This window comes from Xylaria bambusicola (assembly GCF_022495145.1).
Source record: "Xylaria bambusicola strain CBS 139988 unplaced genomic scaffold F5B22scaffold_52, whole genome shotgun sequence".
Taxonomy (NCBI): Eukaryota; Fungi; Ascomycota; class Sordariomycetes; order Xylariales; family Xylariaceae; genus Xylaria; species Xylaria bambusicola.
The window spans coordinates 240535-268151 of NW_025953605.1; the positions used below are offsets into that span (position 1 = coordinate 240535).

The 27617-nt window shown below is 39.0% G+C and overlaps 6 protein-coding genes across 6 annotated transcripts; 4 read left to right on the forward strand and 2 right to left on the reverse strand.

The window, feature by feature from the left end:
* Positions 1–604: 604 nt before the first annotated feature.
* On the forward strand, positions 605–2636 carry F5B22DRAFT_433533 (uncharacterized protein). The gene is made up of 2 exons (XM_047971776.1): positions 605–1355; positions 1452–2636. The coding sequence occupies exons 1-2, from the start codon at positions 884–886 to the stop codon at positions 2003–2005; spliced, it is 1026 nt and encodes a 341-aa protein (XP_047827104.1). The 5' UTR covers positions 605–883; the 3' UTR covers positions 2006–2636.
* A 3511-nt stretch (positions 2637–6147) lies between these two features.
* F5B22DRAFT_622341 (uncharacterized protein) lies at positions 6148–6918 on the reverse strand. Its single transcript, XM_047975949.1, has 2 exons — positions 6715–6918; positions 6148–6661 (listed from the first exon to the last, which is right to left on the reverse strand). Exons 1-2 carry the CDS (start codon positions 6808–6810, stop codon positions 6593–6595), a joined length of 165 nt encoding a protein of 54 aa, XP_047827105.1. The 5' UTR covers positions 6811–6918; the 3' UTR covers positions 6148–6592.
* On the forward strand, positions 6831–9821 carry F5B22DRAFT_622347 (uncharacterized protein). Its single transcript, XM_047975950.1, has 7 exons — positions 6831–7656; positions 7718–7772; positions 7826–7869; positions 7931–8286; positions 8338–9050; positions 9109–9219; positions 9299–9821. Exons 1-7 carry the CDS (start codon positions 7556–7558, stop codon positions 9476–9478), a joined length of 1560 nt encoding a protein of 519 aa, XP_047827106.1. The 5' UTR covers positions 6831–7555; the 3' UTR covers positions 9479–9821.
* A 2705-nt stretch (positions 9822–12526) lies between these two features.
* Positions 12527–13876, forward strand: F5B22DRAFT_622363 (uncharacterized protein). Its single transcript, XM_047975951.1, has one exon. It carries the CDS (start codon positions 12958–12960, stop codon positions 13744–13746), a length of 789 nt encoding a protein of 262 aa, XP_047827107.1. The 5' UTR covers positions 12527–12957; the 3' UTR covers positions 13747–13876.
* A 7824-nt stretch (positions 13877–21700) lies between these two features.
* F5B22DRAFT_659925 (uncharacterized protein) lies at positions 21701–23688 on the forward strand (the record flags this gene model as incomplete). Its single annotated transcript, XM_047980241.1, has 4 exons — positions 21701–21814; positions 22272–22375; positions 22458–22792; positions 22934–23688. 4 exons carry the CDS (start codon positions 21701–21703, stop codon positions 23323–23325), a joined length of 945 nt encoding a protein of 314 aa, XP_047827108.1. The 3' UTR covers positions 23326–23688.
* Positions 23689–24521: 833 nt separating this feature from the next.
* F5B22DRAFT_433993 (ATP-dependent RNA helicase MSS116) lies at positions 24522–26888 on the reverse strand. Its single transcript, XM_047971778.1, has one exon. It carries the CDS (start codon positions 26604–26606, stop codon positions 24828–24830), a length of 1779 nt encoding a protein of 592 aa, XP_047827109.1. The 5' UTR covers positions 26607–26888; the 3' UTR covers positions 24522–24827.
* Positions 26889–27617: the final 729 nt, after the last annotated feature.

Below are 27617 nucleotides of genomic sequence, written 5' to 3' on the forward strand. Positions count from 1 at the left end.
AGATATGCTAATGCCGTGGCCGTTTCGACATGGAGGTAGTTACCGTTAAGAAGCATTCAAGCTTGTGTACGCCACCTTGGCGAATTCAAGTGCAATGTCACCTGGCAGCCGTGGACTGCTACGTCATGGCAATTTACCCCCTTGATTTCCAAATTTAAGTGCCCCTATTCACGGACAGCTGCATAGGAGATCAGGAATTAGCAGATGTGAAAAAGGTAGGTAGGACGGAATTCACAGCCCCGGCATCAGCTGGGCAGCCTGCTTGATGCGCGTTTTGGTTATAGGGACAATGGAAGGCTCTGATGATACCATGGGCAGCAGTTGCAGGGAAACCGTGCCCATCAATTATCTCATTTCCTATCAGCCCTTCGGTGTAGCAAAATATAATAGTAAAGAGAGAGCGCCAGCGAACCAATAGAGTAGTTAAAGAGCCTATCAGGAGACCTCAGCGCCTCGACTGGGCGTATCCTCCTGCATATTATATGCAGCAGGCTACAGGCTGTTGATCCAATCGACCTCGGTGGCTTAGGTAGGCAACCTAGTCTTTTGAACCACACCTTTACCGGCGTATATACTTAGTGCATAATTACAGTAGGTATTGCAAGCGGCAGGCTGTAGGCTTTCAATTCAATTGATTTAGGTTGCTAGGCAGACGACTAGGTAATAAGACAGGCTTGAACGGGCATTATATTAATAGCTTCATGCAGTCCAACACTTGATCGGTAGTGGTTGGGGCCGAGATGACAGTATTCTTGCGGCGACGGCTGTTAAGGAGCCCAGGGTCTTAGGCAAGACAAGTCCTTGGGATCATCTCTGGAACCCCTCACTCTCCATTACCACCCTACTCCCCTGTATTGTGAGTCAGGAAGCTGTTATCTAGAAAATGGAGGTTCTCGGTGCTGTAGCTAGCATTGTCCAGCTTACAACAATCGCTGCATCAATCATCAAGACCATCTACCGCATCCACAATGAGGCAAAAGAAGGATTAACCCGCGCCGTTCGGAGAACTATCGAATTGGAGTCTCTGCTAGCTATACTAGACCTTATCAAATCCTCCGAGCCATTGACACCAAACACTTTCCAAGTGCCACTGTTAATTGTGCACGAACACCTTAACGAATTAGACAACCTCTTGGCCAACCTGTGCAATCGCTCCGGGCTAAAGGTCTACCTTCACCTCTGGGCCGTTCCGAATATCATCAAGACCGAGAACAAGATTATTGAAGGTCTAAATAACCTTGAGCGCGCCAAGAATAGCCTTATTCTACACCTTTCCGCAACTCAAGGGCGTACCTTAGAGCAGATCCTAGAGAAGATGAATCAACAGCAAAGTCAGTCCCAATATGGGTATAGAGGTGGGCGCTAACCTTTCGCATTCATTTTTGATAACTCGTACCTTCCATCCTTTCTGTCTTACTTCTCTTGTTACGATACTAAGTCTATTGCTCCAGGACCCGTGGCGAACCAAAGCCGGTCGAAATTCACTTCTAGTTCTAGTGCAAGAGAGCGAGCCTCGCACCCAGACGAAGCTACTAACACTCTGGATTGCACACTGTATCGCATACAGCAAGGACGTATGATGGCCAGAGAGAGTAAAGATACCTACCCGACAGTTCGTGTCTATCAAGACGAGTACCAACCTGACGTTGACGAGGACCAAAAGGATATTGACGAGCCTGCCGGAGACGAAAACCCAACCGCCGCCCCATACCACAATGCCAGCGATGACTTTGTCTTCGTCGGAAACAATAATACAATAGAGCCTCCTCGGGGAAAGAGGGTGTGTCACATTGGCAGCACTTTCAAAGACTACCCATCAACTAGAAAAACACCATTCTGGCGTTGGATGGGTCACAATAACAAGATCAAGTCAGATCAGCTTGGCCATATCGTCCATTTCTTCAACCGAACCTCATCCTCGCCTACTAGTAGTCAATCTACATCTGCGAGTGGATGGAGCAAATATCTTGGAACTCGTACAAGAAGCCAGAAGTATGACGACTAGGAAAAGAGGGTAGTCTGAAAGAAGAGCACGCAGTTCTCTATTCCCTTGACTCCATTTCGATTCAGACTGATGTAGCTGTCTGTCTATACGTTTATTATAGTGCCTTTTGAACCATTCATATCTTCGCGCGCTATATCATGAATCCCTTCGTCTTTTACGCACAACGTTCCGCCCTTCTAGAGGGTAAAACTTCTTTGCCTTTTTCCATATGTTACGAACCACCCGGCCGGCCACCATACAGTTCAATAGCGAGCCTGCCGCCGCTCTATCAAAGTCTTTCTTTATCTTTATACACCACCAATGTTATGAATCAACACCGAGAAAAAAATCATGAAGACCTCGGTTGGAACATATTCATTGAATAAAGAGTTGCATATAACGAATTGTATGCTTTAATCCGACTTAATGAGATAAACGTCCAACTATTGAGCTACGCTTTAAGAGCAACAAAACCGAGTCTATCGACCGAGCATCATCGATAGTGGGTGGAACGCAACGTTGCAGCGAAGTCGAAATGCCCAGTGCTCCGGTCCAATCCAACAGGCCGAGGCAAGCTCATTGTATCAAAGGAGTGACAAGTCAGCACCGGCTGTAATTGCCAAAGCCTTAGAAGGCGCATCAAACAGCGCACGTGAGATTTGCTGCAGCTTGGGTCGTACCAGGGCAGTCATAGTATTGAAATGGTCGATTCTGTTGCAGGAATTATCGGCGATCATTGAAAGGGTTAATTAAGGCTGACACCCGTTTTCAGTATCTATTTCTCAATTTTCCTACTGATACCCACTCGTTAATTCCATCCCTTCTTGACATTATCCAACACAGTATTCCATGCACTTCCATGCAACATTCTTGAGAGAAGCCTTTCCCCTCATTTCTTCGCCTTATCCTTCACGAATGTCTCCGCCCCCGAATTCCCGCCCATGTGTTGCATTCCACGGATTTCAGATAAATGAGGCTACTCGCTGGAGAAGGTGACGGCTGCTGACTGCGTGAAATTACTACCTGACATGCAAGTCGCGCTGCCCAAGCTATGATGTACATTCGCTAGAACCTGGGTTTAATTTCCTTTCGGGCCAATTGTTATCAGGACACTTGCAGCAATGGCCTTGTCTGACTGCAACGCTGTCATAATTAGGGCCACCGAGTGGAAAACAGGTTTGGCGTTGTCTTTGCCTATGCAAGGATGGTTGCCTTTATTATTTCCTTCTCCTAAGTCTCGCCGTATTTCGAGCTAGAGCCTTGTGCTAATAAGGTCGTCCTATATGATAACCGTTAGACTGCTCGAACCTCTAACGGTGTCATTTTTGACTTTCGAGACCTTATTCACCAGCTCCATTGTTAACCGTCTCGTGCCTCTACATTGTGAACTCTATCAACAGTGGCCCAGTCGAAACAGCAATTCTTCCAACAGTCTGCCAGACACTATGGAAACTTCAAGAGGGCAAAGCGAAAGCGACGTGTCCATTCCAGGCGCGGAAAATGCAATCCAGAGGACATTGAGATCCGCCATGCAGCCACACGCTCATGACAAAAGTATTCTAATTTCCCAACCTAGACTCCTTCAGCGCATACTCAAAAGAGAGGTTGTCGTTCCTCTTTTCCGCCACTATACGGCCAAATTCACCACTTGGCGAAATGTAAATATTGATGAACTATACCACGAAGTTCATAGTAATTACATCATAGTATTTGTTACAGTACAGTACTATATAGTGAGTGCAGAGACGTCAAGCCCTCGACTTGATAACTCGTCGTTACCTTTTGGTAGCGCAATGGCATAGTACTGCACTCCTTATGTCGTTCCGTGACAGTGTTAGCACTACTCATTCTTCTTGAAAGGGGCCGCGACATCATTCAGTTTCAAAACGAAGGAATCTCGGATGCCAAGCTACCACTGAGTTTGAAGATGACTGAACTGTGCCCCGACTACTTTTACCTTGATGGGGAAGAAGATACTCCCATCAGGTGCTTTTCAACGTGGAGCGACCTTCTGAAAGATGAATTCTGCTGGAAGCAATGGCAGCTCGACGTACCATACCTGGAAATGGGTCCAGACTTCAGTGTTAAGCACAGGGATTTCAAATTCAAGGAGATAAGACTGCCATGGTGCAAATCAAAGCAGATATCTGAGAACATGTCTGAACCCAGATCGGGGTATGGTGGCTATAGCCGTGTCGATCCAGTTTATATCCATCCGGACTACCACGGGTTTCGTGTCCCTCTGGAAAAGGTATGTTATCCAGCATACCTTATATGGATATCAAGATGAAATTAGTTTCAGCTGATAATTATCACGGCAGATCGGTTTGCTTTCTTGTTCTGATAACTACTTTGCCTTGAAAACTCTCGAAGATAATACGAACAAGGATCTAGAAGCCTCGTATCAAACTGAAATCGAGCATCTGAAGAGTTTCAAGGGCATGGTTTGTCCACACTTAGTCACCCTCTTGACAACATTTACACATGATCAAAAGAGACACTTCTTGTTTCCTGCACCCTTGACCAGTACTGGATCGAACAAACACCACGACCACAAAATGTGGATTATGTTCGCTGGCTATCCAATCAATTGGTGGGTCTAGCAGAAGCAGTCAAGACTATTCACTTCCCTCCTCACATCAAGCACAAATATGGACGTCACAGCGATTTGAAACCAGATAACACCCTTTGGTATAGGACGTACAAAGACGACCCTAACGGCATCTTGGTTGTTTCCGATATGGGATTCACAGTGGCGCACCGCACGTATAGTCGATCTAAGGACCGGCCCTCGACTGTTGCCCGTTCTCCTGAGTATCGTGCTCCAGAGCGCGATACCGATCCCGATGCTAAGATATCGCGAAAATTTGATGTCTGGCCACTGGGTTGCATCTTTCTGGAGATGATGGTTTGGTTCCTTGGCGGCAATGATGAGCGAAAAGAATTTAAGAAGTCACGAAAAGAAGAAGCCAAGTACCGCCACCAGGAGACGAACACATTTTTCACGGTTTCACGACGTGAGGTCCAATCAGAAAACAAGTCCGGGGAGCAATCTAAACGTCACGCCGAGATTATGACATCAGTCCAAGACGTAAGAAACACCTTTCTCTCCTGCATAACATTGGGCTTACTGATTCTAATTAACTACTATCAAGTGTATGAATCGAATTCTCAATCACGAGAATCGATCCAAGTTCTCTAATGCGATCGTGAGCGTCATAAAGAAGAACATGATAGTTGTTGATTCATCGGCTCGAGATGATATGCTCGCATTACATCAGAAATTCGCCGATATAAACAGTAGGTGTGCAGTCGAAGAAGATTACTGCACTCCATGCACTCATTCAGATGCGGTATGAATAAGTTACATATCCTCGGTCGAATATCATTAATGGTACAAGCGGACGAGCGTTCAGAAATGGAGCATCGCAAGGCCACTTGGATAGGCTGACACCATGTCTCCTAACCTCGAGAGATCTGAGGGTTGACAGTTGTAACGGTCCATTTCTTATCATAGTGCAGATAAGACAAAAGGATCCCTTAGGCTAGACTTACTAAATCCACTCGTTTGCTATTTCTCCAATAACGTGTGCAACGTTGTATGGGTGTCCACAGTAGCTTCGAGTACCTGTGAATACATGTAGGTAGTCGTCCGGCCTGGATGGATTTAGAAGGACGGCGATATATGCTAATATACTACTTGGTCGCTTACTGTATGATTACTGTCACACGCGTATAAGCTGAACATGCAGTTCGCCTTGCGCTTCGGCCGTACGAAAGGTCATTGCAGGCTATTCATGATCGTCAAAGACATGCAGGCAATATTTATGAGGTTATACAGGTTTCACCTCATGAAACAAGCCAATGAGACGTAGGTGGTCAGAGCTGGCAGACCAGTTGCACATAGAGTCGAGTTAGGCCATCAAGGTCAAGGACTCTTGCAGCCCTAGCTTCAATTAAAAGTCCAGTTATCTGCCCTTGTTATAATTACACCTAATAACTGTGAATTCAGATGGTCTCGGTCGGATCAAGTGTAGGCAACGAGGCAGATTCAGGCTAGATCACCAGTACCCATGCCACGTACCAGGTCGAATGCCTGCATGTACTCCATAAGTCATCTTGTAGGGTCACACGATTTAACACGTCGGCCAAATGCATGTATATTAGCACAGGATGGAGGGGGCTTAGTTATCGTGGGGGCCAATATGGCGTGGCTAGCCTGATGGTCCGATCCGGTTCTAGTACTGGTGGTTCGCGCCCCAGCCATAGGTACAGTCTCCCAATGTGAACTTCACCGTTCCGCAATGGACAATAGCATGACTAGGTAGATCTACTAATTCAATGGGTTTTTACAGTAAACCCACATATGCGATACTTGTTGCACCAAGACATATGTATTGCCGCTATAGAGAGAATGGAATTAAGTAACTGTGTACACTTCGCATAACTCCGCCCTCAGACATATCTCCATAGTTTAAAGAGGCGGTCGTGGCTATTAAAATTGTTGGTAATGCGTCAGGTTAGCCGACGCCTTCATCTGAGCAATCTCATGCTAAACCATGTTAGCCTAGCCTAGATAGACCCTCTTTTACATCTTATTAGACACAGCTAAAGCCAGCAGTTGCATACCGAACGCAGCTCTCGAGGGACTGTACACTGCCATCGTCCTCGTGCCCACTAAGTAAGACAGGTGTCAATCGCCCATCAGCTGTACAGATATTCTGACTTACTTCTATTTCGTAGTTTCCCCGCCCAAACAACTTGAGCAAGAATTCTTGCAGCTTCTCCTCTTCCGTATACGCAGCCCTAATGTAGAGCACAGCCATATTTTTGGGATTCCAGGACTACAAAGTCACTTATTGTGGTAGTATCTAGTATAGCCGGGCAGTGATTGGTGACATTTTGAGGTAAGGTCGATCTGAAAAAAAAAAAAAGGATAAAGATTATCCTGTAATAGGTGTTATCACGTGCATAGGACCACTGATTATATATACCGCTCTGAAGCATGGTGTATCACACCCCGCCACCGCCGAGTACAGGTCCTTGTTAGTCTGCACCGCCCGCTTATGATTACCACTGCATATTTGCGTTTGATACTACCATACCCACATTGGCCGCCATGTAGCCTAGGATGGCCCTCGTTTTACTCTAGAAGAAGATTAAGCATCGCCTGGGATGTGTTAGGCCTTTGCGGAGTAAATTACTTGTTAATTGCTGCTTTAAAACATATATGAAGAGCGTACAGAGAAAAGAAGAAAAGAAAAACGTCCAAGAATAATTAGAATGCAGTACTTGACTGCGGTTAATTTCTTACTTGCATTATCTAGTCATAGGCTGCCGAAGTACGGATACATAGGACGAATTTTCGGTGTACCTGATTGAAGATTGAGTGGTGTCAGGGGCCACTGCAGGCTGCCTAGTCAGCCAATGCAGGCGGGATTTTGATAAGGCCGGATATCGCAGCCTGAAATGGAAGGGCTTTTCGTCCGAATTTAAAGAAAAACAGGGACTACAACATCAATTGTTTGTAGACAAATTGACAGACAGATATCACGAGACGTGCCAATAAATATGGATTGGGTACGTGATACCTTAGGATTGCATGGCTCGGATTTGGACCGGGTTTTTAAGTATGAACCTAAAGCAACGACTGTGCTGTGTATCAACGACCAGTTAAGTGTCCATTAAACCACGATCACGTCAATTCCTACTAACAGTTTTTCTTGCTTCCAGGGCTATCGTACATGAGATAGAAACTCATGAGGAGTGGCAAACATGGTTAGAGCAGGTACAAATTCCTGGGAACATGCTGTACTAACCTTATGGTTGACTTGAGTATAGGACTGTCCATCTCCGAAAGACTGCGAGTCTGGCTTGGTTGTTCTGTAGGAACAGACCCCCAAATGAAAATGACATTGATTCCATTGCTAAAAGGTATATTTCAAGTTTCGCGAAGCGTTCTACCGAGTCGAGTACGAGTAATGCCAAACAGACGAGCGAGAATATCTTCCTAGCAGGGATGGATGGTGAACAGCCCGTGCAAGAAAACTCTGTACAGAGTTCATGTCCACCTGATATTAAGACACGCAACCACAGCGACGAGAAGCAAGACAGCTCTTCTGCGGTAGCGCGCCACAGTCTCAGGACTATTCCGCTCAGTCGAAGCACATTCGAAATAATCGCCAGAGCATTCTATATGCACAGCTCGATATCGAGAGTGATTAGTCGGGCAGATATTCCAGCTTTTACGCATACAAAGGCAACTATGGAAGATGAACACGGCTCAAAACATGAAGTCTCTGGTGAGAGTAATGTTTAGAGATCGCATACGGCTGAGGGCTAATGGGTTACAGTCTTCAACTTGCGAACATCTAATGCCTGGCCTATGGATCTTGCTTTGACTGTAACATACTTCCCTCACTGCAATCTGATGTTTGCCTTTATTTTTGGATGCGACTTGGAGATCGAAGAGGAAATACTGAGTCGATTAAGACTTGCAGGAAACACCGCAACCCATCCTTTACTGCTCCCAGGAATCATCGTGGAGATTGAGAGGAGGCGACATGTACAAATAGTAGATGATATTGTGGACGAAGTCGAGGCAAGAATCTACCAGCTCGAAATACGGCCTGGTACAGAAGAGAGCATGACAACTTCACAGATTGAGAAATTGCACAAAGATAAGCGCTCGGCATGGCTCAATATCACGTATACACGAAATTGCCTTCAGAGTTGGAGAAAGCAACTGGAGAATATTGCACTTCATGTGGACGAAGTCAATCGCTTACTATTAGGGGGGTATGGGTGGTCGAGTAATTTAACCACTCCACCTCCAACTCCAAATTCTTATGAGGAATATCCACTAATTGGCAAAGAAGAAATCCCAATAGCCCTCGTTCAGCCACTGCCAGAGCACTCGGCATTATGCCATGAGAAATCTAGCAACATATATCTTGTCGTAGGATACCAAATAAAGTCTCGAACTTTGGCCATCATCGAAGAGTACGACGACAAGATTCGTGAATGCTCATTAAGAATTGAGGGGATGGCAATGGCAACACAATGGGTAGGAACTAATTACACCCCTCCGGACAGAAATTTGGCTTACGAAATCTACTCCACAGGCACAAGGCGAGACGAGCTTAGAGATTGCCAAGGCGACAAGACGAGATTCTGAACATATGCGCTCAATAGCCCTGGTGACAATGATATTCCTCCCAGGAACATTCTTTGCGGTATGACAAGAGTTTGTTTCATATGTTGAGCTCTCCAACTTACTCTTAAACTAGGTATACGGAGCTAAATTGACTATAGGGAGTATTTTCCATGACGTTTTTCGACTGGTCTGGCAATAGTGGGCAGCCGGTGGTATCTAAATATATTTGGATATATGTCTTGTTTACCCTACTTGTTACGCTGATAACCATTGGTCTATGGTATTACTTCAACATTTATCGCAGACAATGGTTGACCTCCAACACATCGACCGTATAGCTGCAGGATCTTTAAGTCTGTCAAAGTCAGTAGAGCTAGAAAAGATTTTATATGTTGGTTGACGCGGAATGAATTTACCATTAAACTTGGCAGGGATGGTTTTAACTACCAAAATAGAAGGATAAACACGATTAATAGTGCAATCTTCATTCGATATTGGAGGCATAAGGTGCCGTTGTACTAAGAGTAAAGCCCACAAAGCACTAGAGGTTGCCACCACTTGCATTTTGCCCAAGTAACAGCTAATAAATGGGTGGTTATTACTCCCTAATATCTTAGCACCTTAACAGGTCATGGTGTCAAAAGTGGAAGGCGGTGATACTTAACGATCCATATACTAGATTTATATATAAAGGATCCTTTATCCTACTATAAGGATTAATTAATAAATAATTAAATAACTATAGTTATATTAAAAGGATTTAAATAAAATCTTTAACAAGGTAAGTAATAATTAATATATAGTAATAAATGTAATATAATTAAGTGGTAAAGGCTATATGAAGTTATATAGGTTGAAAACTTGGTTGCATTTAAGTACTTCCAGTTGATAAAATAGGCTATAATTCCAACCAATGTACTAAATTCATAGGCAATAGCTTATAAGGCTGCCAGCAAAACAACTATAAATACCCAGTCGGCTCAGCTTTGAGAAATCTACTGGTGGTGGGATAGGGGCATTAAATTCACAACATTAACTTGACAAGTACTCTATCGAAGCTCCCTAGGTTATTATCACCCACACCGATTTCTCAACCCATCTTCCTCCTTTTTGTTTTGCTGAGCGAAATGCACGCGCCATCGACGTTTATTCGATGCTTGGCTGCAGCTGTTGGAGGCCGTAACAGCTCGCTGATCTATTCAAGTACAAGTAATTACACATCTGTCGTCGAGTCTTATTGGTATGATTTTGCATATGAGGTAACACCTGCAGCCATTGTCTTCCCCGATAACGCCACCCAAGTGGCTGCTGCCGTGAAATGTGCGGTTGAAGCTGGGGTGAAGGTACAAACTAGGTCGGGTGGACATAGCTACGGAAACTATGGTGAGCCCCCCGATCCTGAGAGCTTCGCCCACGCATGGATAAAATGAAATTCCCGTGTCGATGTCGAGTATGCCAATTTATGATTCCTCCATTTGCAGAAGGCAACCTACCTACCTCCTCCAATTCAAGACCTCCTTTACTCCGTAGGAACTCACTTTGTCACTAAATCTTAAGGCTTAAGATATCAGTTGCTTGATCTCGACGTTAATTTTTTTTCATAGATTCATTATGCCCTTATCCTTCGATATTCCTTCTCTTCTTCCTTTCCTTCTATATTCTTATGACTCAACAGTCTGTGATCCACCTAGGAGCAAAATTATTCCAATATTTAAAAAGTAATCTTTTAGCTGTATTTAAAAAAGCTCTTGTTTCCAAACAATTAAAATATAACTTAATAGTTTTCACGACGTTATCGTAAAATATATCGAACAGCTACGAAGTCCTATAAGAATTTACTTAAAAGCGCTATTACTAGCGTTACTGTTTGATTTATAATATCGAAGATGAGGCAAGTCTAGCAGACACGATATGCCGAACAACCCAACCCAACCCAACCCTTAAAAAAAAAAAAAAAAAAGAAGAAGAATATATATCATGCCAAACAGGAACGTATATTACATTCCGGCGCCCGGCGCACTAGCTTGGTACAAATCGACAGAAAGAGCAACCGTAAGCGGATCTTGTTCCAACGTCAACCAGTATTGACCTGAATAACCTAAAATAACCGACGCTAGAATATTATTAACCATAGTATGGTATTTGTCTGCAAAGCAGAACCTGTACCGGTTATAATATTGAAAGCGGCGAGCAGTTTCTTTTCGGTAGGAACAGCTATATGTCAGGCTTGGTTAGCATATCTCCCGGATACGTCATCTACTTTTAATGTATTACATTGACTTAGCGGTCGCGTCGGCGGCAATCGGCACATTGAGCGTTGACCTGATACGCTTGAACAACGTGCTGGGGGGCAGGAACCTTGCAGAAGCCGCTTTTTCCAGAGGGCGTTGTTGAATTGCCGCATCTCTATGGGTATTGTTGATACAGGTGACCGCAGATGCTGCTATAAAAGCAATACCATCCATAAGGGCATCTGCCTGGATTTCGCTTGTCGAACACGCGGATATTGTCTGTAGTAGATCCAATTTGTTGGGGGTTGATATGCATGGGTTGCTGCTACATTTCGAACGATTGAAAGCTTGAGGAGGATGGACAAAGGTTGGCTAAGTTAGGGTTTGTTAAAACTAAGCAAACGACAAGTAGAAGACGTCTTTGTTGGGAATTTAAAAGATGGTGTCGGTCCAGGTAAGGGAGTTTCTTGTCCTTGAGATCCGGCGAGTTTGTTTATATATACTATATGAAAACTTTCTCTGTTGTTAGGCAGTTTCTTCCTGCCATCTCGATTTATGCCATTGTTGGTTGTTGGTTGTTGGTTGTTGGCGGGTTCAGCTATTGTGACAAGGGCTCTTGTAGAGGGCTTAGAACTTAGCCATATTCAATAATAATCTACTAGGGGTCTCTAGGGCCTTGATCTCTCTCTCTCTTCCTTTCGAGCAGGAGATTCCCTGAGCTATTGATGCTCATTCAGGCCTCATACATTCTATGGCTCCCTTCTGCCCGTTGGGCCGTAGATTTTCACTAGAGAGGCCGTACCTATACCAAGCTAAGTCCACGCGATTTATGCCGCCCAAATACTACCAACTAATACTTAGAACAGGAGCGTCGTGAGCCCTGAAGGGCGCGAGCGGCGGATCAAGAGAGGAATTTATCACTTTCTTTCTGGAGCGGGGGCCGGCGCAGAGTGTATAACCCCCGGAAGTCAAAAAAAAAAGGGTAGAAGTTGTAGTCCTCGCGGCGCAGCCGCTAAGCACCAAAGGTGACTATGAATTTGTGTATATAACTTGAAGTATTAGTGTAGAGTACGACCACAAGGCGTACCGCGCGCCTACTTCAATAAGCGCCGGTGCCAATCTATTTTAGGGTTAGCGTTCTCACCTCTACAACTACATTCAGAGGCACATCCATCTTGAATACGACGCAAGTTCGTCCCGCCCACCGCCCTTATTACAATACTAGGGTTGTTTCTTGCGTTGGTTAACTTATTGTTCGACATCATTTGTTTTTTAGCCCTAGGCGGTTCTAGGCTAGCCTTCAACCTACTACACCAACTTAGTACCGGCTTCGTAGCAGAGGCTAGCCAAAAAGCTCACTCTCCCCGATACAAGTCATTCGACCACCAATCAGTGTGCCCTGTGATGTGCTGTAGAGCATATATTCTCGACCTACCCTGGGCCATTGTTGTCCGGCACCTTGGCTTCGCAGTAAACCGAAGCTTGCACCACTCTCTATCTCTCCTTTGCTGCTCCTTGCTGCATCATTTCCCTTCGAAGTCTCCCCAAACTCTATACCCTCCCGAGTCTGAAATAGCAGAAGAGAGATGATTGACGAGGAGTGGAGATATTTCGCACCCGGCGGCGCTCTTATGCCGGGGGGTCCAAGCACATGGTATATTCTCGACTGGGACCAACGACGTATTATTGCTGTTACCATGGACGAGGAACAAGAGAGCGAAGATGTTGCTATCAAATATCTTCACAGGCATATCGATACTCTCGGACCTGACGTATACGGCATCCATTTATCACAGGACGGCGAATTGGTCTCGGTCTCTACCAGTCCCGAAGACGACGAAACGAGATGCGTATATTATCCTCCGCTACAGACGATCGAGGACCGGCTCTCCGGCCCCATCAAAACTGTGCTTCGTTCTGATCTAATCGAACTAGACAGACTCTCTCCAAACGTTGACCTAGTTTCGTATACTTTATGTGCCAATCCAACAAACACTAAAGTAATATTCAAGTATTATTTTCTTATCCAATTCCTCCATAAATTATGGCATGAAGTGAACTTATGGATACGCCTCCCCCCGCATCCAAACATTGTACCGTTCGATCGACTTGTCCTAGACGAGCTACATGGTCATATTGTTGGCTTCACAAGTCTTTACATTTCTGGCGGTACAATAAGCGAGAATAAATCGCGTATGTTCAAGCTAAAATGGCTTGAACAACTGATTTGCGTTATCGACGATTTAAACTTCCGGTACGGGATTGCTCATCAGGATGTCGCTGCGCGAAATCTTCTTGTCAGTCCAAAAACGGACGCTATCATGTTGTTCGACTTCAACTATAGTTGCCGGATCGGTGGCATTGGATACGATTGATTGATTGATTGATTAATTGATTGTGTTTAACGTTGTAGGGACTAATCTGCGTTGCAGTTAGTCCAGGCCTCCGTAAGGGCATTGGAACGTGGTAAGCTGTCTACTACTGTTTTATGTATATAATGGCTTTAAAGCTATTTTTTTACTTTTTAAGCGTGTTAGGTTATAACTATGTATCCATTCCTTTTAGGATTTCTGTGCCTTATACGTTCAGTTTGTTCCTTTTAAGTTTGGAACTTAGTTTGGTGTACCTATGGGATTTAATATTAGTTATAAAGGGTAATAATGGATGCGACTTTATATTTAGGGCGGTAGTTTAGCTAATTATCGTTAAGCATCCGTAATCCTTATAATTATTTACCGTTAGGGCTTATAGCTGGGCTAGGCTACAATAGGTATATAATAGGTTAATAGGTAGGTAGGTATAATAATAATAAGCGGGTTTATTATTAAAATTAAGAAGTATTATACTTTTAAATATATTAATTTATATTATATTTAAAGTAGTTTTATACTTTTAGGTATATTAATTTATATTATATTTATATTTATATATAAAAGGCTTTTAAGGGTTATATATATAGGAACTTTTAAAGGTTTATATATATAAAGGGTATAAGGGGATAAATATCTTTTAATATAGTTATATTTACTTTTTTATTTATATTATTTTTATATTTTTATTTTATATATATTTTTCCGTTTTTAAGCTTTTAAGCTTTTATATATAGGGAATAAAAAAAAGGGGAAAATTAAAAACCTATAAAATATAATATATAATATATAATGTATAATTTAAAATATAAATAAAAAGGTATACTATATAATAAATATAAAGGGCTTTTTATAAAATAATATTCCTTTTATTTATAGATAATAACCTTTATTAATTAATAAGAATTAATGGTTATATTATAATATAAAAACTTTAATAAGTTAATTATAATTTTAGGGATTATTTATAGGTATTTAAGGGATTTGCTATAAGCTTTTTAAGGGTAATAGGTTATAAGGGCGGTATATTATATATAGTTATCCCTTTATTTATTTTTTATAGGGCGGAAGTAAAGGAGTTATTATTAATAAAAATTAATTACTTTATTTAACTTAAGAACTTTAATTATTATAAAGCTTTTAAGGAGCTTTATTTAAAATTAATTTTAACGATTAAATGTATAATTAATAATAATAAGTTATACTTTTTATTTTAAGCTATAATGCTTTTTAAGATAGTTATTTTTATTTTATAATATAAAATAGTTAATTTTTAATAATATTATTAAATTAATTCTAATAATAGTTTTAAAGGTTAATAATTTTTTTCTTTTATATAATAGTTTTAAAAATATTTAAGTTAATTAAAGGAAAGGTTTTATTAGTTTGGAAAGTTTATATTTTAAGGTAGGTTTTATTAAAGTTTTTTTAAACTTTATTATTTTTTACCTTAAATTAATATTTAATAATAAATAGATATAAAGCTAATCTTTAACTTTATAAATTTTTTAAAAGCATTAAACCGTTTATTAATATAAATGGTTATATAATGTTTAAGTTTTTATTATCCTTTTTCCCTTTATCTATTAGGTTAATAATCTTAACCTATTTTTTATAATAAACTTTTTAAGCTATAAAGGGTATATAAACTTTTATAAAGTAACTTATAATTTAACAAAATTGTTAAAAGTTTAATAAGTTTTATAAAAGTTAAATTAAATAAGCTTTATAATTATTCGAATTTAATAATTTTAACTTATAAAATTTTATTAATTAATTATTCTTTTTTTATTTATTATTATTTATTTTAAGTTTTAATTTAAATAGCTTTAACTATTATGCCATTCTTCTTTATAACCTTTTATAATATATTAAATATAACTTTATTTTTATATTATAATTCTATTAGTTTTTAATCTTTATATAGGAGTAATATATTTCTACCCCTTTATGCTTAAATTTTTTATAGTATTAATTAAAGTTCCTATATTTTAAAAGGTATATAAAGTATTTATTTAAAATCTTTTATAATAGTTTTAATACTTTAAGGCAATAATTAAGGATATATTTAATACCTATTAATTAATAATTAATTAGCTATATTATACCTATATCCTTACCTGCTTTATTTTTAACTAATAGGTTGTTTTTTTATTAGGCTTATACGTTTTTCCGGATTTATTTCTTTATTATTGCTTTAATTCCTATAACTATAAGGCTATTAAACTTTAGGTTAAATAGCCTATCTTTGGCTACCTTTTTTACTAATGTATTAATTTATTTATTCCCTTTTATATTTATATAGCTTAAATATTATTTTAATCTTATATTATATATATCTATTATATTATATAGTTAAATAAATATACTTTAAAAGGTAATTAAAATATCCTTTTTAATATTATATATTATTAATATATTATTAATATATAATATAATTTTAAAGGTAGGGAAAAGCTTTATAGCTTTTTATATGCCTTTAAGTGCCTTTACCTTTTTTATATTATAAACCTTACTTAATAGGTATATGCCCCCTAAGCCTTTAGCTACCTTTTTTTATTTTTTATAAATTATAAATCTATAGCTTAACCCTATTATATTTTTTAAGCTATTCGAAAAAATTATTATATTAAAAATAAAGCAGTCCTTAAATTATTTTTTAAATTTTTTAAATGCTTCCTTTTTATTTATACCCTTTATTAAGTTATTTTTTAATCCTTTAAGGTATTTTAAGGGGGTAGAATATTAGCTATTTAACTATTAAAAGAAGTTTTTTAATAAATTAAATGTTGGATTATAGCTTTTATATTTATTTAGCCCTTTTTTCCTGGTTAATAATTTTAAGTTCCGCTTTAATAATTAAGGGGTAGCCTTTTATAATTATATTAACTTTATAGGAAAAGTAAAGTTTTACTTTGTTTAGGGCTAGTTAAGCTATTAAAAGGTTATTATTTATAAAGAGGGTTACATTTAGCTATGTTTTTTAAATTGGGAGCACTTTATATATTGTTTTAACTAATACCTTTTAGATTAATTCTATATATCCTCCTAGCCTTATATTAGTTTTTATTAACCTTTTTGGACCTTTATAGGTTATTAATTTTATTTTTCTTTTATATTATACTTTATACCTATATAAAAGTAATAGTAGGATTATTGTTTTAATTGCTTTTTATAATACTATTATTAAAGGGCCCCGTTTAATTGTTATAAAGGCTTTAATATAATTTAAAACCTATATTATAATTATTGCCCGCTTTTTAATATACTATTTAAATATAAATTATTTATTAAACTATACCTTTAATTATTATAATGTTAGTTAAGATTTTTAAAGGATTTATTTAATTAAGGAATTAGTATTTTTTTTATTATATAATAATATAAGTACGATTATACCTATTGAAGTTTATATTTCCGGATTTTTATTTCCCCTTTTTTTATTAAAATAAATTAATTTTATTTTTTTTAAGGTAAATAAGATTTTATTATTAATGCTATATTTTAAAATCCTTTTTATTTCTTCTTTTATTAATTTTATACTTTTTTTTAAAGTATCCTTTATTTTTAATACTATTAGGTTATTTGTATATCCTTAATAGTTAGGGTTAGTGGTAATTAATTTAGCTATATAAAGTATATAAAGAATTAGGGATTAAAGTAATCCTTAAAGCATTTTATATTTTTATTCTTAAGCTTCCGTTATATTTTCTTTTAATTTAATTCTAATATTCCTAATAGTTAAAAAGCTATTAGTTAGCTTTATAACTAATGCTAGCCAGCCTTATTTTACTATCTAAACTAGTAGCCTTTTATATAATAATATATTAAATGCCCTTTATACATTTAAAATAATTAATATAGCCTTCTTTCCTATAATTAATGCTATTTTTATTTTATAAATAAAGCTTATTATTAAGTTTATAGCTAATTTTATAAGGAGTATTTTAATGTATTATAGGTTAAATATACCCTTTTATAGCTTAATTTATATTATTCTTTTAATAATTAATCTTTTATATTTTTTACTAATATAAAATAAAAGTGCTATTAATTTAAATAATTTAAAGGATAAGAAATTGGTTTTTCCCATTTTAGGGATTATAGCTATTTAGGCTACCTTTTAGGCTAAGGGGAAATACCCTATTTTTAGAATTCTTTTCCCTAGTTTATAGCAATACTTCCCTATATAGCTTTAGCAGGCTTTAACTATTTATATTATAATATTGTTTTCCTTTAATAAGGTAAAGGTAACTTTATATATAAACCTATATATTTTTTCTATAATAATTTAGGTATATTAGGGTAGCTTTATAGGCATTTTAGGAAGTTTTCCTATTAGGTTGTTAAATGCGTTAAATCTTTATAGGATAATCCTATATAATAGTTATACTTTTTTTTTCCCCCTTTTTATTATTTATTTTATATTTAGGTTTTTAATTAATAGGATATAGAATTATACTTTAAGCTTATATTAACTAATAAGGGTATAAAGGTTATAATTTATTTTTACTTTATTAATTTTTACCCTTTAATAATTTCTTTTTGCTTTTTATATTATAGAAAGGAAGGTTTTCCTTTTTTTTAAAATTATATTTTTTTCCTATTTTTCCATTGGTGCCTTTTTTTACAATTTTTTTTAAGTTTAATAATTACGTATATATTCTTTTATCTATTAGGGTATAAATTTACCTTAGCGTTTTTAGATGTTACTTATAGCTTTAATCCTATTTATTAAAAGAGTGGTAAATGCCCTTATTGCTTTATTTAATATTTCTTCTTTATTTAGCCTATTTAGTAAAGGGAGGGTTAGGGCCACTATCCTTATTATTTTTACTAATTTCCTTAAGGAGTCCTTTTTAACTTGTTAATGTTATTGTTTTAAGGTAGGTATATGGCCTTTATTTAGGTAAACTATTTATATAGGGTAATAGTTTAACCTTATAATGCAGTTCCTATCTAGGTAGGCCTTTAGGAAGGATATATTAAAAAAGGGTAAGTTAATAATATAGTTATCCTTATAGGTAAGTCTTCTTAATTTGTTTATATAGTTCATTTTTATTTAGGTAAACTATATAAATAATTAATAGCTTTTATTCCGTAAAGTAATCCTTAGTTTTTAATTTAAATGCTTTATATTAACGTTACTTATTATTAGGCAATTAAGTAATAATTTAAATAAATATAGGTATTCCAATATTTCTAATATACTTAATGCTTTATAATAGTTTAGGATGGAATATTTATTAATATTAACCTATAAAAGGTCCTTTAACCAAATTAGGCATTGGAATATAGTTAATAAGTTTGCCTCTTTTTATACGTAAGTTATAACCCTTAGTTTATTTTCCTTACTATTTTAATAATTAAGGGGGGTATATAAGATATAACCCGGATAGTTCTACATTAAAGTATTCTTAATAATTATTACCTATAGTTTTTATATAAATAAAATATCTATCTCTTTATTTTAATAATATTAAAAAAAAGTAATATAAATTAGTTAAGCCCTTTATATATTATAGATTATAACTTATAAAGCTTTTAGCAGCTTAATCTAATAGTTAAACCATTTATTCCCTTTTTTCCTATTATTTATTTATAAATTTAAGGTAAAATATTAAATATATATTTATAATCCTTTATATTATATAAACGTTTATTAATCTTCCCTTATACTTTAAAGTTCCTATAATATTTACTTTATTATTAATTATTAAAGTACCCTTTTATAAGTTACCCTAAAGGAGCTTAGCATTTATTATATTTATTATAATAATATTTTCCGTTATTCCTTTTATATTATTGCTTAATCTACTTCCTTTTTTTAAAAATAAGCCTAATATAATAAAACAGCTAATAGGGATTATAGCTAAGGGGGAAGTATTTTTTAATAAAGCTGGCCTTTTCCTTCCTTAATTAATTTATTTAATTTATATTTTTCGGGCTATTCTTATTATAATGCTTTTTCTATTTTTATTTAAATTTAATATTAATATATTTTCCGTTATAAATATTAAGCGGTTTACTTTATTATATTATTTTCCGCTAACTCTTTTTACCTTTTATAATTTTACCTTTAAAAAGGTAAGGACTTTACCATTAGCCCTTTTAGGTTTAATAGGGTAACTTTTATAGTTTATAGGGTAAGGCCTATAATAATTTATATACCTTAATACTTTTATATAGGGACCTAATTTATAATTAAAAAGTTTATTATTATAATTTTTGCATTTAGGTATTTATTTATAATTTTTAGCTATATAATACCCTTAATAGCCTATTCTATTTAATCTATACTTATAAATTATAAACTTTTTATTTATTTATTTTATAAGCCTATTAATAAAGAAGAATTTAAATGCTTTTACTAAGTATTTAAATAATATTACCTAGGTTATTTTATTAATCTATAGGTTAGCTATATATTTAAATAGGTAAATATTTATTAGCATATATTTTATTTATACTTTTATTTTTTCCTTTATCTATTTTAAGGTTATATTGTTAAATATTCCTTTATTTAAGTAATTTAAAAAGGAGGTAGGGATATTAGGTATAATATAGGTTACCTATATTTTAAATAGTTTAATTTTCTTCGCTTTTAATATTTATAAAATTAATAGTTATATTTTTAACGTTATTAACTTATTCTTAGCTTTAAGGCTTATAATATAAATAAATTACCTAGTTTTTATTACTTATATATTAATAATTTTATTTGCTTTAAGCTATAATTTTTTAATTAATACAATTTATATTATAAAAGGAATAAAGCAATAAATTAACCTATTTTCCATTATTTATATAAGGATATATAGGTTTTTAATATTAATAGTTATTAATCTTACCTTAAAAAATATATATATATTATTTATTTTAATAAGTTTTAATACTTTAGCTATTTTTTTTAGGTTTATCCTTTATATAATAAAATAGGTTACCTTTATATATATATTAGTTATATTTGTAGCCTTAGGCCCTTTATAGGTTATTTTTTATTTTAGGGCAGCATTCCTACTTATAATAGCTTTACTACTTATAGGGTAGGTTAATTATAATCTTAGGTATATTAATATAATACCCCTGGATTTAATAAAAATAATAGTATTAAAGTATTAACCTACCTTATTAATAAACTTTTAAACTAATCTTTGCTATAAGCTTTAATTTATTTTATTAAATAACTTAATAAAGTTATTTAATATTATAATAAAGCCCATAAAAACCTTTTTTTTTACTTTAGCATTACATTTCGCTTTTATAAAGTAGTTTATAATTAAGCCCTATAACGAAGGCTCATTTTTAGCAGTATTCTTCCCTATAGCTATTCTAACTAATGCAAATATGCTATTAATTCTAACCTTTTTATACTATAGGTTATTTGCAAACGGCGTCGAAGGCTCAGTCTACCTAGTAAATTGGGGTTCGGGGGCAACGGGCTAGCGTTACGGTATATAAAGGTCCGCCATAAGCGGGAAATCTTATTAGCAAATCCTTTTTAGTATTTTGCGCAAATTACGCTAATTTGGGGCGGTGTTAGTGTTTTTAGTATAGCATACGCCTGTGTACTAACAGTTCCAAACGTACGGACAATAAATTGAAGGGAAGGTGCATTGGATACGATAAAGACCGCAATGACGTTAAAGGTGTTATATTTACACTTTACGAAATCATTACCCGCGATACACATTTCCGGGACATTTCTTACGCTCAACAGAATCCAATCGATCTAGAAAGGCTGGAATGGGTACAACATCCAGATGTTAAGCTTGATCATTCTGTTTGGGAATATCGTTCAGTATTGAACCAATGGGTGAAGAGACGAGAAGAAAAACAGATTTCTATTTATACAGAAGCACCTGAGTATATTGACTGGCCAGAATTTCCAAAACCACCTGAGAGGGAACAGGTATTCTCGGATATGTGTGGGAACCCCACCACTGTGAAAGGGGTCGTCATGGTTGACATGCGTCGTGATTTGCGAGAGCAAGGAATTAAGGTCTTGAATTGGGAACGTCCTGCACAAAACAAGCTTGGGAATGGGAATCATTTGTTGGCAAATGGAGAGTGGGTGTGTGATACAGAGCGTACAGGCTCGGATGTACCGGACAGCTAGATAGGCCACGGCCTAGGTTGATAACATCTTACATGTTGCCACACAGCGTCTCTTCATGCATGCAACGACTACAGCGGGAAACAGCGCTCTTGTGTTCTTGCGTCCTGTTCCTAAGCTACTATCCAGATCCTGACTTTTCATGTATACTGTTTAGAGCTACGCTGCCTGCTATAGTTTGTACTATTAAACAAAGTATTTGCGTACACTAAACTTCGAGAAATACACATATCCTACTAAAAATATACCTGACTGAGGTGTTCTGAGGTTTCAAAAATGGTTGGCCTAGGGCTTCCATTTTCAGAAGACCCAACATCGACACGGAAACTTTAGGTGAAATGCTGTTGTGAAAAAGGAACTGAAACTCAGGTGATAGCTAATTATCACCAACGGTGGATTGACGATCAACTTGCAGAATCTCCAAGGATTCAGCTTCGATAGCTCCACTGACCAGGCAACGGTTGGTGGTGGTACGCTTCTAGGCAGTCTGAACGAAGCCCTCTGGAACTCCGGCCAGCGGTATGTCCCTCACGGAGTCGCATTCAGTGTGGGAATAGGCGGCCACGCCACCGTTGGGGGGTTTGGACAGACGTCCCGGCAGGCGGGCCTCATTATGGATCATATCTCCGAGATGGAAGTTGTCCGCTACACTGACCGCTTCCTCCACCGGCATCCTTTTGTACGGTACTTTTCGCGGCACCCAGGCCGACTTTAACTCCCTAAACATCCTGGGCAACTTCACCACCCCGGGCGCTGTGAGCGTTGAGGTGTATGACAACTTCCGCCAACTTTCAGTAGACTGGGACGCACTATTGAAGCAGGCTGTTTCCGCACAGCGGGGGTACTTTTACGCCAAGTCGCTTCTCTGGTCCCAGGAAACTCAGATTCCCGACGACGTCGTAGATCATCTGGTGGAAGCTTGGGCTAACAGCGACTGTCACGGAACCAAGGAAGCCTAATTTCCGATATACAGCACGGACCAAGGAACATTGTATATAACGCTAGGAAAGGGAATAAGGGGCGAAAACTAGAACTTCCCTCCTTGTGCAATAACAGAACAAATACATGAAACCACAGCTGGGCAGTACTGTGACAGCGACAATACTACACAGGATGTCTCCCTGGATTTTGAGCTTCTTGGGGGTTTTACATCGACCATCTCCGCATCATCCACATCTTATCCCCATCGCGACGCCAAATTTGCATTCCTGCTTTACTCTCGTACCAACAACACGGTGCCTCAAATCGCAGTGGACACGCTAAATTTTCTCAATGATATCGTCAAAGGAAGCAACGAAACCGCTTTTCACGGCCAATATGCCGGCTTCGTTGACCCCAGGCAACCATTAAGAAGTGCACAAAAAGCCTATTGGGGTGTCAAACTGGAGAGGCTCGGTAAAGTCAAAAGGGATATAGATCCGCAGGACGTTTTCCATAACCCCCAAAGTATCAGCATTACTTCAAGCTAACTGCTACGTGATGCTGTACATGTGTTCGTGCTAGTTTTTTTCTTGAAAGACCCGAAGCGGCGATATGCGGCGAGGACTTATGTAGAAGTCGAGGGTTTGGGAATTGGGATTGTTGGTATGCAAGATGGTTACACTCCGAAGCTTACGCGCTCGAGAAATTGTTTCCGTAGCTCGGAGTTTCCCCAGAGCCTTGCGTTTGTAAATCTCCGACCATAACAGTCTTCTACATTGAGGAATTATTTCCTCCCGACGTAGCATCGTGTTGTCATCTGCATGCACTCAGGATCCAATCGGCAACTCAGAGCCTCGCCAGCATGTGAGCAGAATATAAATCCTTCAATTTGCCCGTTACGACTCAGATTCTTGTGCATCACATTTTTGTACTCTCGTATTACGCTAAACCAGAAGCCCTCCAACTTTAATCATACCTAAGTCAAAAGAAACGCCCTGATATGATCTTAGTACTCCGATGTCAATCTTTCCATTAGTTCTAGATCAGCAAGGTATCATTAGAGCCTTCATGGAAGTTAAAGGGATAAGGTTGGTAGTTCTTATTTTAGCGGGCTCTTCACAAAGTCTCAATGAATACTACCAAGAATGGCTTAGACTGATAGAAGAATACAAAAACGTGATGCGCGAGAATCTAAGTACCCCTAGGGAGGTCAGCGCGGGTGTTTAGCGCCCCCACCGACGTTAAAAATGAACAATAACAACAACAATTAACTAGCTCGCCTATTCTGACACTACCACTCTATGCGCCACCCCAATCCAACAGTGGCAGCTGAGAGCAGAGTATGGCCTCGTTAGGGACAAGTCGCGCCAATGTAACAGCTCTTGGCTTGCAAGGTTAAAGAAGGCCGCCTGGGGTGAAGCGGCGAATTGAACAAACATTATCTATATAATTAGGGCGATTTCAACGGGATGTGAGTGAAGTAAGAGGACGTCAGATTGAGGTTCGTTACCTTAGGAATGAAGAAAATCGATTCGTCGCAAGCTTCTTGGTCGGCCGTATAGGAGAGTAGCAACTCATTAAGAATGATCGCTACTTGAGATAGAAAAGGAGATGTTGTACGAGCGTAGAAGCTATAGGATATTGACGAGACTTTGGTATGCTGAAGCGCTCTCGTGATTTATAGGGGCGACGCTAGAGGTGCTGTATTTCGGCTGGTTTCGAGTGCTTCCCATCTAGTTAGGGTATTAACTCTGTCTATACAGCTGGCGTACCTTCGCCACGGAACACCGCATGGAAAATGAAAAGAGGTGTTGATAATGTAGCTTCGCTGGTCAATTAAACAGCTACTACGTCAAGAGCCAAGAAGCTTGACGGGATCTATCGTCTATAATATCATATGAAACTGAGAATGTTGAAACTCATTCAAGGTAGACTCAACGGCAAGAAACGAGCCATTGTACCCGAATCACGAGGGCATATGGTGCCAACCCCCCTGCCTACCTCCCACATGCCCAACAAGACACCCTAGCTCGGCGCGACCGACACCAGCCTACTCGCGAGGGCGATTCTTTATCACCGACAAGCCCTTGACTCCCCTAAGCCCCATCTTGCCAACGGTACTCTTCTCAAGGCTCGGGACCTCAGGAGCACCTAGGCCATCGAGCGCGAAGGTATTGGCTTCCGCCACGAGTCTAACGTTATCCCAGCCCATGCGCTTGACATAACTCTTGTAGAAGCCCAGCCAAGCCTGATAAGTCTTCCCCTGGGTATTCATCCCCATAGTGATTCTCTTGATGTCGTCTTGCGCGGCGAGGTCGGCAGGATGTTCGTTGAAGTCAATGCCCTTGAGTTCCCATTTCGAGAACCAGGTCTCGTGGGACGAGATGATGAAGGAGCCCCTGCCCTCGGCGCCGGCGCGCGCCGTGCGCCCGAGGCGATGCACGTACGATTCCTTGTCGGAAGGGATGCCCACCTGGAAGACGTTGGTCACGGCGGGGAAGTCCATTCCGCGTGCTATGACGTCAGTGGCGACCATGATGCCGCTTCGCGCCTGCCGGTATTGCTGGGTCACGTTAGTGCGCTTGCTCTGGGTCATGCGCGCGTGTAGGGAAAGGATAGTGGGCATATCGGGGAACTGCTGGAGGACGTCGACGTAGAAGTTGACGAGGGCTGCTGTGGGGGCGAAGACGATTGCCTTGAACGACTCTGCGCCTACTCCTCGCTGTTCCTGGCGTAACGCGCCCAACAGAGCAGCCGTGACGTCGGAGAATTCGGGGACTATGATCAACTGCTGTGGGACGCGCTCATGTGTGTTGATCTCGCCCTTTTGTATCGTCGAGATGTACTTGTGGTCTTTCGAAAGCACCAGACCAGACACCTTTGATACGTACTCTGGCACAGTGGCTGAGAAGAGCATGCCCTGTCTGGGCTTGACAGTCCTGTTCGGCAGGCATGCGACGATCTGCTTCAAGGACGGGAGGAAACCCATGTCGAGTAGCCTGTCTGCCTCATCCAGCACCAAGGTATCCAGCTGCTGCAGCTTCTCCACGACGGGACTGCCATCTCCTCCCAGATGGTCAAAAAGCCGTCCGGGGGTTCCGATCAAGATGTCGCAGCCTCTCAGGATCCGTCTCTCCTCGGCATCTTTGTTAGTGCCGCCGATGGCAATGCAGACCTTGTACTGAGGCAGCCGCTGCAATAAGGCCTCAGCCTCGGCGGCAATCTGCAATGCCAGTTCCCTGGTGGGCGTGATGACTAGAAGAGAAACAGCAGACCCTGGCGTCACGTTACGGTTGACTAAGTTCTGAAGAGCAGGTAGTAAGAATGCGACGGTCTTGCCAGTGCCAGTCTTGGCCTGGGCTAGAATGTCCGAGCGCTCGGTGAGAATAGGCCGGATAGTAGCTGCTTGGACGGGAGTCATGTGTTCAAACTTGAGATCTTCAGTGATGGTGCGGAGCAAGGTAGGGTGAACAAGGCCGCCTTCCATCAAGTCGCTAAATTTCTGCTCGGTGGAAGACTCCGGGACAGTCAATGGGACAGTCAATGGGGCAGTCAAGGGGGCAGTAGAGCCCGTGACGGTCTTGCTCGGTTCACTGTGAGATTCATGATGAGATTCAGTGCCAGTGTGGGTGTGTCTTGTCGCCTGTTTACCGGGTTTATGTGTAGATGCTCCCTTGCCTCTCCATTTGTTGGAGGGCTTGGACTTGGCGTTCTGTCTCCCAGTCATGTCGACCTCGAAATTGCGCGTCAACGTAGAGCTATGTCGAAGGATAAAGAGTTGAGGAATGGAAAATAAGACTGGTGCAACTTTCCTGCAAGGAATGCTCATGTTGTCGGATTTTTAGCACTTGTGATAGGTGCAGAAGGTGTTGTATTGGGTTCTGTCTGGCCTTGCTGCAGGGACTTCTAAAGCCATATTGTATACATAGTACATAAAGTGACGGCCCTTAGCCTTCTGGGCTAGCCGTCTAGGCTTTGTATGGTAGTTTTTCGTAGTGTGGCTAGTGGTGTGGCTAGTAGTAGCTAATGTTAAAGATAAAGGCCTTGTATACGCGGCTATAGCTGTCAGATATAAGCGATGGCATATAACATCCAGTGTATTGATTGTGTTGTCTGTGTCTTCTCTGTGTGACTAGCCTGCTACACAGAGATTTTACAAGGGCCCTTATCTTCTTAACATAGGCCTACCACTGGTAGTGATATGACAGCCAACGTGATGTAGCACGTATATTTTAGCCATGACTTGAGGTTAAAGATTCGAAGATACAGAAACAGCACAGGCATCTTGGAGAACCCAAGCGCATAACTGCCAATGAAATTGAGAATAAAAGCATACTATGTGCCTAAGTAAGTAAATCTACCGATGAGTTGTCAACTTGAAGTAAATATTGCATCACTGACATGAAAAAGTCTGGCTACTGAAGGATTGGGACCAGAAATTTCTAAGATAAGTTTAGTCATCAATGCTTTGAAGCTGGCCGAGGGTAATTGAAGACATAAATACCACGAGCTGACTTGAAACTGTATACTAATGAACTGGTGATTAAACCGACGGCAATGACAGATAAGTCTGAAATTAACATGCGGTCAATTAGACATCATCTAAGTAAACATTAATTACTCGGGGAAAGCCTTACAGTCATCAATGAAGAGCTTGCGGTTCTGAAGAATATTGACAATTAGCCGAATGGTGATGAGGAGGGCTGTGATACCAATTATGACTACCCCACCAACCAGCGCCGGCAGAAGTGCGTGGTTCGTTGAAGCATAAGATGACATGAAGGAGGCAAGCAAGGTCGATGAGGCGGAATACGTGTCTGGGAATCAATCGAAAGATGTG